Source organism: Phacochoerus africanus, chromosome 13, assembly GCF_016906955.1.
Source record: "Phacochoerus africanus isolate WHEZ1 chromosome 13, ROS_Pafr_v1, whole genome shotgun sequence".
NCBI lineage: Eukaryota > Metazoa > Chordata > Mammalia > Artiodactyla > Suidae > Phacochoerus > Phacochoerus africanus.
Genome location: NC_062556.1, coordinates 64774227 through 64787608, shown reverse-complemented (window position 1 = coordinate 64787608; position 13382 = coordinate 64774227). Strand labels below are relative to the sequence as shown.

Genomic DNA, 13382 nt, shown 5'->3' with positions numbered 1-13382 from the left:
TATCTAGTTTTAAACTGTTTTTCTTTGCAGATTAAAGAGTTTACCAGTAAATCATTGAACAGTGTTGGTGAACCCAAAGGTAAGTGGGCCAGAATCCCAGTGCTGGAGGGAAGGAAGGTGTGCTGGGCATCGGAAGAATGTGGGGCCCATGGTTCGTGGGTGCTAATGAGATGACATTCCTCCGGTTATTTTAATTTGGGAGTTCTGTTCTCCCAACCCAGAGAGTCCAAGAATTTTAAATACCTCAGCTGTCATGGAATGGCCTTCTAGCTTTCTTATTAAAATACTCTTATGCATGTAATACACGCTCCGTAACTGTGTCTCTGGATGGGTGTGCAGTAAGATCAGTTACGATCAAAAGCACAGGTCTTGGGACCCAAACGGGGTTCGGCCCGATCTCTGGTGCTTTGTGAGTCTTCCCGTTGCCTCGGCTCTAAATTTGGGAGATTCATAGTAATTACATCACAGGCTTGTTCCGAGGATTAAATGGGAGAACATGGATTCAGGTTCCATCCCTGGCCTTGCTCAATGGGTTAAGGAATTGGTGTTGCCATAAGCTGTGTCTCTGATCTGGCCTGACTGTGGCTGTGGCTGTGGCGTAGGCCAGCAGCTGCAGTTCCAATTCGACCCCTGGCTGGGAACTTCCGTATGCTGAGGGTGCAGCTGTAAAAAGAAAAAAAATTTTTTTTAATTTTAAAAAGTTATGTTTATACTCTACTGTAGTCTATTAAGTGTACAACAGCATGATGTCTAAAAAGAATGCACATACCTTAATTTCAAAATACTGTATGGCTAGAAATGCTAATCACCTGACAACATGGGGTTGCCCCAAACCTTCATTTGTGAAAAATACATCTATGAAGTACAGTAAAGTGAGGCACCATAAAACAAGGTCTGCCTGTACACCCACTGACCTGTACACTTGTTTACCTTTTTTTTTTTTTGTCTTTTCAGGGCCGTACCCACAGCATATGGAGGTTCCCAGGGTAGGGATCAAATTGGAGCTGCAGCCACTGACCTATGCCACAGCCACAGCAACACGGGATCTGAGCCGCATCTGCAACCTACACCGCAGCTCACAGCAATGCCGGATCCTTAACCCACTGAGCAAGGCCAGGGATCGAACCTGTGTCCTCATGAATGCTAGTCAGATTTGTTTCCACTGAACCACAACGGGAACTCCTACCTTGTTTTGAGATAAAGGTTTGGGAAGGGCGGTGGTTCCCTCTTGCTTCTCTCAGAACAGTGAAGGTTTAGGTAGCGAGGAATACTTGTAATTACTTAGCATAAATATATGACTGAAAGATAATGTTAGGAAAAAGTTAGCTGTAAGGGGATTTACATTAAACATCTTCATTGGGTGAGCCTCTATATGTTGGTAAATTTCATTTATTTTTTTGGGGAAAATATTGGGATATGCACTGGTAAAATATAACCTATAGCTGGTGATTTTTGTTATTAGTTTTTTTCTTTGTTATTTCAGGGAGTCCATTAACCTGGCAAACTTCTGAATCTAAGCCAACTGCCCCAACTATACCTGGTAAGTTTCTGTAATAGGCTCAAGGGTCTAAAGATATTTCATGGCCTGCTATAAAATTTGGTTGTGATGACTGTTGTACCCCTGTGAATGTAATAAAATTCTTTGAGTAATTAAAAAAATAAAGATTAAAAAAATAAATAAACTAAAACTTTGGTTGATACCATAATGGTAAGAAAACAACAACAACAACAACAACAAAAGATATTTTAAAATAAGTGCTAAACCCATACATAATTTCTGCTTTCTATTATTAGAGGCTCTTCTTTGGACAGCAGTGCATTTGGATATTATATAATGATCTGTTTTGACTCCTTGCTTTGAGCTAGTTCTAAAACCCAAGATTGTAAACATCCATGTGATTTTGTGATGTTTTTGGTTAGCCATGCCTGTTACCTCACGGTTCGCCTAATAAAGGGATGGGTAAAAATTATTTGGCATGGCTCCAGCTTGTGCTCTTGGGTTGTACTCTTGGGTTGTGAGTGAGGATGTGGGCGTGTGTGGCGGCTGCCCCATTTTGGCGTCACTGAAACTCAGCTGCAGGGCTTGACCTTGACATGCCCATCAGACGGTCACTCACTTGAAGTCGGCTCAGTGGCCTTCAGGAGCTCTCAGGATCTGGCTAGAATCCCTCGAATCCAAAGAGGCAGAATCTGTAGAGTTTAGAAATGGACAGATTGTTTTCTTAATAATAAAGAGTTGAAATGTTTTAATTTCCATTCAAGAAAGAGTGTGAGCAGGATCTGAACCCTAGGGGAGGGCCTGCACCGAGGCGGGGCGCTGAGCAACCAGTCCTATGAGCCCAGGACTCTCTGTTCATGAAAGGATATTGATGAGCCTGTTTGGGAATGGGGCACAATTGATTGGACAGGGCTAAAGGTTTTGACCGCTCAGCTGTTTCTTTTTATTTTTTGTCTTTTTGCCATTTTTGGGCCGCTCCCACGGCGTATGGAGGTTCCCAGGCTAGGGGTCGAATTGGAGTTGTAGCCACTGGCCTACGCCAGAGCCACAGCAACGCAGGATCTGGGCCGCGTCTGCAGACTACACCACAGCTCACAGCAACGTCAGATCCTTAACCCACTAAGCAAGGCCAGGGATCGAACCCACAACCTCATGGTTCCTAGTTGGATTCGTTAATCACTGACCGCTCAGCTGTTTCTTTAGCCTCTTGCTGTTGCTTCTGGAAGCTAAAGAGGTTGAGAGGTGCTGAGGAGGAGAAGGTGGTTTAAGTGCCAAGAGGAGAGCTGAGGGGAGAATAGAAGCATTTCAGAGACGTACGGAAGAGTTAGAAGACACTCAGGGAAGTTCCCGTCATGGTGCAGAGGAAATGGATCCAGCTAGGAACCATGAGGTTACGGGTTCGATCCCTGGCCTCGCTCAGTGGGTTAAGGATTTGGTGTTGCTGTGAGCTGTGGTGTAAGTTGCAGATGTGGCTTGGATCCTGCGTTGCTTACCTGTGGCGCAATCAGAGCTGCTGTAGCTCTGACTGGACCCTTAGCCTGGGAACTTCCATATGCCATGGGCGTGGCCCTAAAAAGCAAAAAAAAAAAAAAAAAAAGAAAGAAGCAGTTATTATCATTTATATTTTAATTATACTTGGCACAATATTGAAACAGTAATGTGTTCCAATCAAACTTCATTTACAAAAACCGTCAGGGGCTGGTGTGTCTGACAGGCTGTTGTTTGCCAAGCCGGGATCTAGGTGAGTAAGTTGCAGATGGGTTTGAAGGCCATGTTCCCTGAATTTTTAGCCTTTTACCTAGAGTTAGGAGTTGAACACTTCCACACTGGCCATGGTAAAGATGAAATTGTTTGCCTGCGGGCATTTGTGGCCAGTGTTGTTTTAGACTAGGATTAGAATTAAAGATCTATCCTCATGAACTAGGGAAAGAATCAGTGAACGAAGAGACACACAAATCGTTCAGAGAGGACCCTCAGATAGGAATTGTTAAATGTTAGAAGAGAGGCTGCAGAATCCAATTTCCTGAGGTATTTTGAAGTAGAGAGCATTGTCTTGAATCAGGTGTACGCCTCTCCCAAAGCTGTAACTGCATTAATACCTTCTCACCGTTTTCCAGTGCAGTAACTGGGGTAGTTTCTTTAATTGATTTATTATCCATAAATATTCATAGCATTATTCATAATAGCCCCAAAGTAGAAACAACTCAAATGCCCGAATGAGTAGATAAATACAGTGTGGTCTGTCTATACAGTGGAATGTTATTTGGTCATGAAAGTTACATGCTAATGCTGGCACGTGTTGCAACATGAATAAAACTTAGAAACGTGATGCTAAGTTAAGCCAATTACAAAGGACCACATATTTCATTGCATGATTCCATTTATACAGAGGGTCCAAAATAGACAAATTCCTGGAGACAGAAGGTAGATCAGTGGTTGCCAGGGGCTGGGGGGAGAGAGAAACGGGTCTCATAGATACAGATATTTTGGGGAGGTCTGCGTGTGATAAAAATGCACAAAAATAAGATAGTGGTTATGGTTGTGCAACCTGTGACTGTATTAAAATCCACGGAATTGTATGTTTTAAAGGGGTGAATTGTATATATTTTAAAGGAGTTATATTTCAGTAAAGCTGTTAATTAGAAATTGGCTTGGGGAGTTTCCTCACGGTTCAGTGGGTTAAGGATCTGGCACTGTCACTGCTTTGGCTCTGGGTCAGTCCCTGGCCTGGGAACTTCTGCATGCCACAGGCTCAGCCAAAAAAAAACAAAAAAAAAAACAAACAAAAAAAAACCAAAAAAATGGGTGTAGGTTAGTTGGTAATATCTCTGTCATTTGAAACATTTGTACTTCAGAGTCTGTATATGTCTTGACTAATTTTGATGAATATTTTGTTATGATGTTCAGATGCTTATGTTATACTCACTGAAATCCTGTGTCCTTTTTCTTTGTGTGCTGTTTCAGTGAATGCCTCGGCCCCACAGACTTTGGATGCGAAGTCAAGTCTAACAATGGCACATGGTAAGTGTCAGCAGAGTCGCAACCATTTCATGTACAGTTTCCTCCCTGAGTTAGATAACTTATTAACTGAAAGTGCTTCTGTGGGGGTAATTATGCAAACAGAACATTTTGGTGAATGCAAAACAGTTAATAAAACTGCAGTCTTCATATGTCGTGTTACTGCCAACGGATCAGAACTACCCAAGTCATAAATTATAAAATGTTCCGACTGCTGGGCTCACAAGTAGAGACTTTTAACTCTTGAGTGGTACTTTGATCATATGTGATTTTCGGTGGAAAGTAATAGGTATTGGGTAAGAGGGTGACTTCTACTAGACCAGCCAACCCACACATGCCACAGGGCATTTGTGATTGTTTTTATAACTTTTAATGTGGCAGCAAGTCACCTTTTTAAAGCAAATAGTTCCAGCGATTGGTTGGGAAAATCTGGACAAGACATGTGATGGAAACCAAAGGACAAAAGTAGGAACCCCTAGATGAAATTGTTGCCAGGATCCAGTTCTTGGACCAGGCCATGGGGTGATAATCATTATGAACATGATCCAGTAGATAGGGTGGATATTTGTAGCCGTATTTTATTTTTATGTAATTAAGGGGCTAATAACAGTTGTACATATATTTTGTCTTTTTGTCTTTTCTAGGGCCGCACCCTCGGCGTATGGAGATTCCCTGGCTAGGGTTCGAATTGGAGCTGTAGCCGCCGGCCTACACCACAGCCACAGCAACATGAGATCTGAACCACGTCTGTGACCTACTCCACAGCTCGCGGCAACACCGGATCCTTAAGCCACTGAGTGAGGCCAGGGATTGAACCCGCAACCTCATGGTTTCTAGTTGGATTCGTTAATCACTGAGCCACAATGGCAACTCCTGTGTATACTTTTAATAGGTTGTTTTCCTATGGTCCTGCTGTGTAGTAAATGAATTAAGGTGGGAAGAGGACTATCTTTCTCCTGTCTTACCTGCAAATGCTTCTGGAACCTAGTCATTACTTCATCCACTTTTCTTTTTAGCCTTTAAATAAGACCTACATCCATGGTCAGTTGAATTGGACTTTTTGTCTCCATAAATACTCTGGTCCGTCTATCATGGCCATTTGTAATTCTCCTTTATACTCACTGACTCATGAAGTGTTTACTGCCCCTTATTTTTTTCTAATATCATATCGGGTGGATCGGTACCCTTGGGCGTGCAACATGTAATGCATAAATTCTCCACATATTGGATGTTATTATTTACAAGTTATTATGTACATGTTACAAAGTTACTATTTGCAAATAGAACGGACAGGTGGTTGTTTTTTTTTCCCTTTGGACCAGGAACAGAGATGACAAGTAGGTTGGACCTATGTAAACTTTCTTTTCTTATTTTTTTTTTGTCTTTTTGTCTTTTTGCCTTTTCTAGGGCCGCTCCCGCGGCATATGGAGGTTCCAAGGCTAGGGGTCCAATCGGAGCTGTAGCCGCCAGCCTACACCAGAGCCACAGCAACGCAGGATCCAAGCCGCATCTGCAGCCTACACCACAGCTCACGGCAACGCCGGATCCTTAACCCACTGAGCAAGGCCAGGGATCAAACCCGCAACCGGGTGGTTTCTAGTCGGATTCATTAACCACTGTGCCATGATGGGAACTCCTAAACTTTCTTTACTGTTGAATATATAGGAAACTTATCCCTGTCAGTTAATCTCTATTCACATTATTTATGTCAGGTCTAAAATTTCTCTGTTGCCTCTTTTCTTATAGGGTTGATTTTTTTATAAGGCATTGCTGGCGATTTCTTTTTTGTACCTTAACACATGTTTTAGTTTCTTTTTCTTTTTCTCCTTTGTTATTGTTAGTCTGCTATCTGACATTACACGAGGTCCACATCTTCTTTGTTTTATGTCTCTGGTGCCTGATGAAGGACATGTACAGTACATATGTTATGTTGTCTGGGGCTGATTCAGGGGACCTGACAGATCTCTTGGTTCTAGAGCACTGTGTTCCGTGTGGACCTTGCCCTCACTGGGCTGGGGCTTCATGAATCAGCCGTGGCCCCCTTGCTGGCATCTCCTGGGACTGACATGCTCATTTGAAATGCCGGCAAGACCTGGCCCAGGGCCCATGCCCTTGGATCGGGATCAAAGCTGATTTGTGACCATCTTCATGGGCAGGATCGAGGAGGAAGCTCAGCGGGGGCCCACTGCCTGCCCCCACTCCCAGTGGTGGCAGCTTCCCCAGGTGCTGGGGGTGGGGGACAGGGAGGGTTAGTCACATATTGTATAATATTAATTAGTCCAGCTTCCTCTCTCTCTTTCCTTTTGTTCCATCTCAAAGCTTGGTGAGGTTCTTTACCATGAATATCTCATGATTACTCACTGTCCAAGGTTGGGTCCCCTGGGAAGCAGATTGAGGTGAAGGTTTGAAGGTGAGATGGGGGCAGTGCCTCAGACAGTGCTTGTGAGAGAAGCAGGATTGGGCATCAAGGGGACACTGATCCCTGATGCAGCTGCGTTGGAGGCCTCAGCAGATCTGGCCAGCAGCTTTAGAGCTGGGGCGGGCACTTCGGAATTTTCCTGGAGTGAGGTGATCAGTTATCAGACGTGGGCTGCCCTGGGGAGGGGGTGCAGGCTCCTCCTCTCAGCTGAGACAAAGCAAAAAGTAGGAGCAAAAGGTGGCAGGAAAGCTCTTGATGTGAATTATTGGAGTGGATGAATCATTTGGCTGAGCCTGATGTACACAGAGAGATTTGAGGGACATAAGGCTGGTTGAGGTTGTTCGTGCCACCATGGAGTGCTGGCCCAAAGCTCTTTGGGTCCTTCTTGTGGCTTTCTCTAGCTGCGGAATGTTCTGGGGCTGGGCATGGCAGGATTGGAGAGGTGGGCTGTAGGAAGCTTGGCCTGACCAGTGTGTTCAGAGAATCAGAGCTGGGAGATGAATTGAGGATGTTAGACAGAGTCTATGTGAGATTCCATGCCTAGGAATTGGGACTGTGATGATGAAACAGGAGGAAGCGAATGTGACACTTCACTGGGATTGGTTCAGTGGGATCGGTGGAAAGGCTGGGCAAAGGCGAGAGAAGGGTCAGCACATGATGAGCTCAGGTCCTGGGTGGACAGCCATGCCATTCAGAAAATTCCAGAAGGCAAACCCAGCGAGTGTCAACAGGGAGACACCAGGGCTTTGTGGCCAAGAGCCTGGACTTTGGAAGCAGACAGTCTGGATTCACGGGCAACTGATAGAACAGTGGGTTTAACTTTCGTTGTCTGCTGGATGGGGAGAGGATTCTTGGCTATTTCAGTGGGCTGCGGTAAGAGCGGCAAGCACCGGCTGAACGATAGCGTCTAGGGTCGGGGTGATGAAATTCAGCAGTGTCAGCCAGTAGAAAAAAGGCTGGCTGAAGATCTGGGGGTCTTTCTTCTGAAGGTAATGGTGGGAGATGACATATGGATTTTTCTGGAAGCTTCTGGCAAGTTCAGAGAGGAGACACAGCTTCCCTCTGAGAATTCCACCTCTCATCCTGGAGACCTCAGCTCAGGAGAGGAACTGGGATGTTGGAGGCTAGACCTGTGGCTTATAAAGCATGAGAATGGCGGGCCTTCCCTCCCTACTCGGGACATCAGCTGGCTCATTTTGGGAGCTGGGGTCTGGGCAGCCTCCCTCCCTCCACCTTTGTTATCGTAGGAGCCCAGGTTCAGGAATCGGACCCTTCCCCACTCTCGGCCTCACTGCAGGAAATGTCAGCGTTTTGACAGTTCATCCTGACGCAAGACATGTCATAGGATTATCCCTGTAATATAGTGATCATAAACATACATATGATGATTTTGCAAGATTTGACAGAACTTCTCATAACTTTATCCTTGTTATTTTCATAAAGTACAAGATGTAAAATATAAACCATGTGACTTAAAAACATGAAATTAGCTATCTTCCTTAGAGCTCCATTTTCAGTAGTTAGTAGTAGAATTGTTTATTTGGATACCTTTATTTTTTTAATTGAAGAAATTTTATTGCGGTATAATTGACATTATATTAGTTTCAAGCCTACAACAAAATGATTGGGTATTAGTATGTACTGAAGAATGATGAGCACAGTAAGTCTAATTGACATCCATTGCCACACGTAGTTACACATTTTTTTTCTTTATTTGTGTAACTTTAAAATCTCGATGCTGGATAACAAATTTGAGAGCACTTTTGGTCAACAGTTTTGTCACACAGGTGGAATTACATGTTCCTCTGTGGGCCCATGTTTATGTCTCAAAGTTCAAGTTGACTTCTATGTACTCTTAGGCTGTGCTCCGAAAATTCATTTGAAAGTAGTTTAAAATGCATTTCTCCCCAATGGTCAGTGTCATATATGTTGATTAGAATGCTGAACAAGCCATAAGAGCTTATTTATAAAATACCCAGATATAATATGTATTTACTTGTATATACCTACAGGGGTATGTATATTTGTATATATTTAAAATAGAGCACCAGAAATACTCTTTAATCAATTAAAAGCCAGACCTTCAAAGCAGGAAGTATTAAATCTGTGGTAATACATGCAGAGCACTTAGATCTGTGCATGGCCACCCAGTGTGAGCGCTCAGTCATTGGTGGCCACTATGATTCTCCCCTGTCGCCCACCATGGGGTCTGGTGGCAGGATGAAATGATCTCTGTTGTGGGGGTGCAGGTGGAGAGCTCTCTGGGCAGGTACCCCATGTCAGTCTCCAGGCTGAGGATGAGTGAACCAGGCACCTCCCAAGCCATGCATCTGGTTGCGTTTCCTTCCATGTCTAAAGCCTGCTGAGGGGGTTCCCATTGTGGATCAGTGGGTTATAAAGCCAACTAGTATCCATGAGGACATGGATTTGATCCCTGGCCTCTGTGGCTGGACCTTTTGCCCAAACCTTACTTTCCTCATGAAAAAGCTTTCCCTCTGTTTATAGGCTGGGTTTCCTTTATCCATGCTGCCTGCAGGTGTCCTTGTGTGTGCACAGTGACACTTCTCTGGGAAGTCACCCAGAGGCCTCATGTTCCCCGGCTGCTGTTTTGGGGTGGGAGTGGGTAAAGCCCACCTTTATCTGTCATCTCTCTGCAGCCCCTCCTTGCTGGCTCTCTGGGAACAGAATGATGGTTTTTTTGTTTTTTTTGCTTTTTAGGGCTGGTGCTGTACCCGCAGAAGTTCCCAGGCTAGGGGTTGAATTGGAGCCCCAGTTAACTACTGGCCTACGCCACAGGCACAGTAACACTGCCAGATCCGAGCTGCGTCTTCAGCCTATACCATAGCTCACGGCAATGCCGGATCCTTAACCCACTGAGCAAGGTCAGGGATCGAACCTGCATCCTCACGGATCCTAGTTGGGTTTGTTAACCCCTGAGCCACAAAGGGAACCCCCCAGAATGAGGTCCTGAAACGTGATTTAGAGACACAGAGGTGGATAAGAATGAGTCTCAGTCCTGCTGCTGACCCCAGAACACCTCCCTTTTACCATTTCTGGTCCTTCCACTCAAAGACCCTGGTGCTAGCAGGAAATGGGTATCCCAGGGCCCTGGAAATTGTTTATGTTTTCGTCTTTGGGAATTGAAATACTTTCAGTGATTTTCTGCTTAGCCACCCAATCAAGATATTTTATAAGGAAAATATTCTTAGAGATAAGTGAAGATCTTTTGTCGTTGTGTCCTTGTGCCTTAAAAAAAAAAATCATGTCCAGGATTAATTTGATAAGAAGAAATTCTAACTTAATCATTTAAAAATATTACTTTCTGAGAGTGGAATTAACAGAAAACACGTAGAAAGGGAAGATGGAAGAGTGACCAGCTTTCACTGACTGCCTTACTCTTTTTTCCTAGTAAATTCTTGCTATTTTAGGCATGGTTAAAACACGATGGAACTATATCTGTCAAAGGAACTAATCTTACTCTGCTATTCTCCTGTCTGTGCTGTTCTTATTTTTCCTCATTAATAGAACAGGCATTCTCATCGCACATACTGGAACCAATAGAAGAACTTTCAGAGGAAGAAAAAGGTAACAAAGAACTCGATCAGGATTTTTATCTGCATCCATTACATTTAGGGGCCAAAACCTAAGCCTCAAAAGTACGATGCAGTGGTTTTTAACTTAGTGTATCAAAATTAGGGAAGACATTTAGGTTTGGATTACATTTTCAAACTATGTGTAGTATTCTGTCATCCTCTTCCCTTCATGCACTGTTATATTTCCCCCTGTTTTACTGTTTCTTAGCGAGTGAACAAGAAATTTCCAACCTCTAGCACTAGGAGCTATGTCTAGTCACTTCCAATGGAGCATAATAATGTGAGAAAAAAGATTGTACACTTATGTAACTGGATCACCTTACTGTACAGAAGAAAATTGATAGAACACTGTAAACCAGCTATAATGAAAAAAATTAAAAAAATATATAAAATATGCTTGATTACAAAAAAAAAGAAATTTCCAACCTCAAGGAACTTGAAAAAAAATATCTAAGCCTTTATATCAGTGCAGCAATTTTCTGATCAGATAAGTTGACATGCACGTGTCGTGTGCTAGATGATACAAAAATATGTTACTCCTCATGCCCCAACCTATGAAATGAATAGATAAAGTGCCCATTTCAAAAAGTATTTTTAATAAGCAAGGAAGGCATAATGTTTAGTTTCTGAATGTGCAGAATATCTTTATGGTAGAATCTGGGAGCTGTTGCAGGTTTAGGGAAATAATTAAAATGATTGCTGCCTCCTTTCATTTGGCAGTTCTAAAAATTATTTTCTGTCAACTAATCTTTGAAATTTATGAATATTTATTTACTTTATTAAAAGTATATTCAAATGCTAGACTTATAGATCCTAAAACAGTTATATTTGAATCAGTTTATCATAATTTTCTCCTTAGTAAAAATAATGCTTTACCGTATTTCACTTCTTCAGGAGAAAGCCAATTGTTAATATTTATATGGTTTCTGGTTTTGTCATTTTTGTTAGGAAGAGAAATAAAATTATATATTCTAATATATCAATTCTTTTTTTTTTTTTTGTCTTTTTGTCATTTCTTGGGCCGCTCCCACGGCATATGGAGGTTCCCAGGCTAGGGGTCTAATCGGACCTGTAGCTGCCAGCCTACGCCAGAGCCACAGCAACGCAGGATCCAAGCCGAGTCTGCGACCTACACCACAGCTCACGGCAACGCCGGATTGTTAACCCACTGAGCAAGGGCAGGGATTGAACCTGCAACCTCATGGTTCCTAGTCGGATTTGTTAACCACTGCGCCACGACAGGAACTCCTAATATATCAATTCTTAATATTTGTTATAACTTCTGTGTTCTCTCGACTTTTTCCCAAAAAGTTTTTGTTTTTACAAGGCTACACATTGAGAAGGGATTGTCAGGCGTATCCAAACATCCACATGATGCGTATTTTCATTTAACATGCATGTAACATGCTTTCTCTCTCCTCTATATAATTATCAGGTATTGAGGTCTGGAACACAAAATCCTTTATTCTCAGAAGAATCTGCAAAATGCATCCGGAGGTTTATAGATAGGGTCCCAAATTTTGAAGCTGGAATCTCAGGTCATATAGTTCACACTTACTTGAAAAATGAGTCCACTAGTTTCCAAGAGGGATCCTGATTTATCCCCTGTAACCAGTTCAGTTCCAGGTTTCGCCTGCTGCATATTCTGCCTGGGCTTCTTTTAGGCGTCTTCCTCGCAGAGGGTGGAAGGCATGAGTTAGGGATCATTGACAGCAAACACGATCATTGGCTGTTGCCATATTTTGGGGAACATAGTTGGGAAAGAAAACCGTCTTTGCCACCCTCCACCTGTTCAGAGGCAGCTCTGGTGGGAGATGGGAGCGTGCTGGGGGCTGCTGAGAACACCTAGGTCCTCACACACCGTCACAGAAAGCAGTGACCGCCTCCTTCTCATGCCTCTGTGGAGCCAGTACGCTGATTAATAGCCATCAATAAATTCCTCAGCCTGTGCTAACATTTGCAGACGAGTGTCCGTGCCAAATGTTGGCAGTGGTTTGCAGAAACACTACAGCTTTGACCAAGAAGTAACTTGTACAAGACTATTTCTGCATCTTTACTTCTTGCCAGTTGTGTCGAGACAGACCTGATCTTGCTGTTCTACAGGATGTGAGAATGTGAAGGCCAGGAGGGACCTGAGGGGCTATTTTATTTTTCAGAGACTTGACATATGGGAAGTTAGGCGCTTGCTCCATCCAGGTCACTGCGTTTAATTAGTGACAGTGCTGGAACTAAAGTCCAGGTTTTCTGTTTCCGTAGCTTCATGCAAAGAACAAAGTGATGGAAGAAAAGCAAAGAGGTCCAGCCTTTGCAGGACTGGCTGGGTGACCTTTGGAATAGTCTCTTTATCTTCCGCTTTTAGAATCTTCATGTAAATAATGAGGAGCTTGAATATTAGATGAACAAGTCCCCTGCAACGCAGAAATTCCATTGTGTTTTGTTTTTTGACTGCTTGCTTTTCTCTCCAGTGATTTTCTTATCATAAGTGGTGTGTCGTTAAGTCTGATGCAGCTGCTCACATGTGTGGGCTATCCTGTGGTAGCCCTGGCCATCTGTTTGGGCATGCTTTAGTAATCTTAATTAGAGGAAATGCTGATCTCTGGAATATTTTGCCTTGTTGATTTTGGTGAGCAATACACGCTTAAACTAAAATCTTCAGCTCTGATTGTCTTTCATGTAATTCATTTCACATGTACATAAAAACTTCATTATTTCTCTTCCTATCTACTCTCCCTTTTTTATCTCACCTCCATCAGCCAGCCCCAGCCTTGTTAGAGTTCTTCCTATCAAAGGGTTTCTAATTATTCACAAATGGCTTTCCAAAGAGAGCACCAGTCTATAAAGGGAATTTGAGGAT

The 13382-nt window shown here is 43.1% G+C and overlaps 1 protein-coding gene across 1 annotated transcript in view; it reads left to right on the top strand.

Moving 5' to 3' along the window:
- DZIP1 (DAZ interacting zinc finger protein 1) overlaps positions 1-13382 on the top strand; it is a 55502-nt gene that overhangs the window by 30314 nt on the left and 11806 nt on the right. The window contains 3 exon segments of the mRNA XM_047756102.1: positions 31-79; positions 1484-1540; positions 4463-4519. Of these exon segments, the coding sequence (XP_047612058.1) occupies positions 31-79; positions 1484-1540; positions 4463-4519 (163 nt within the window).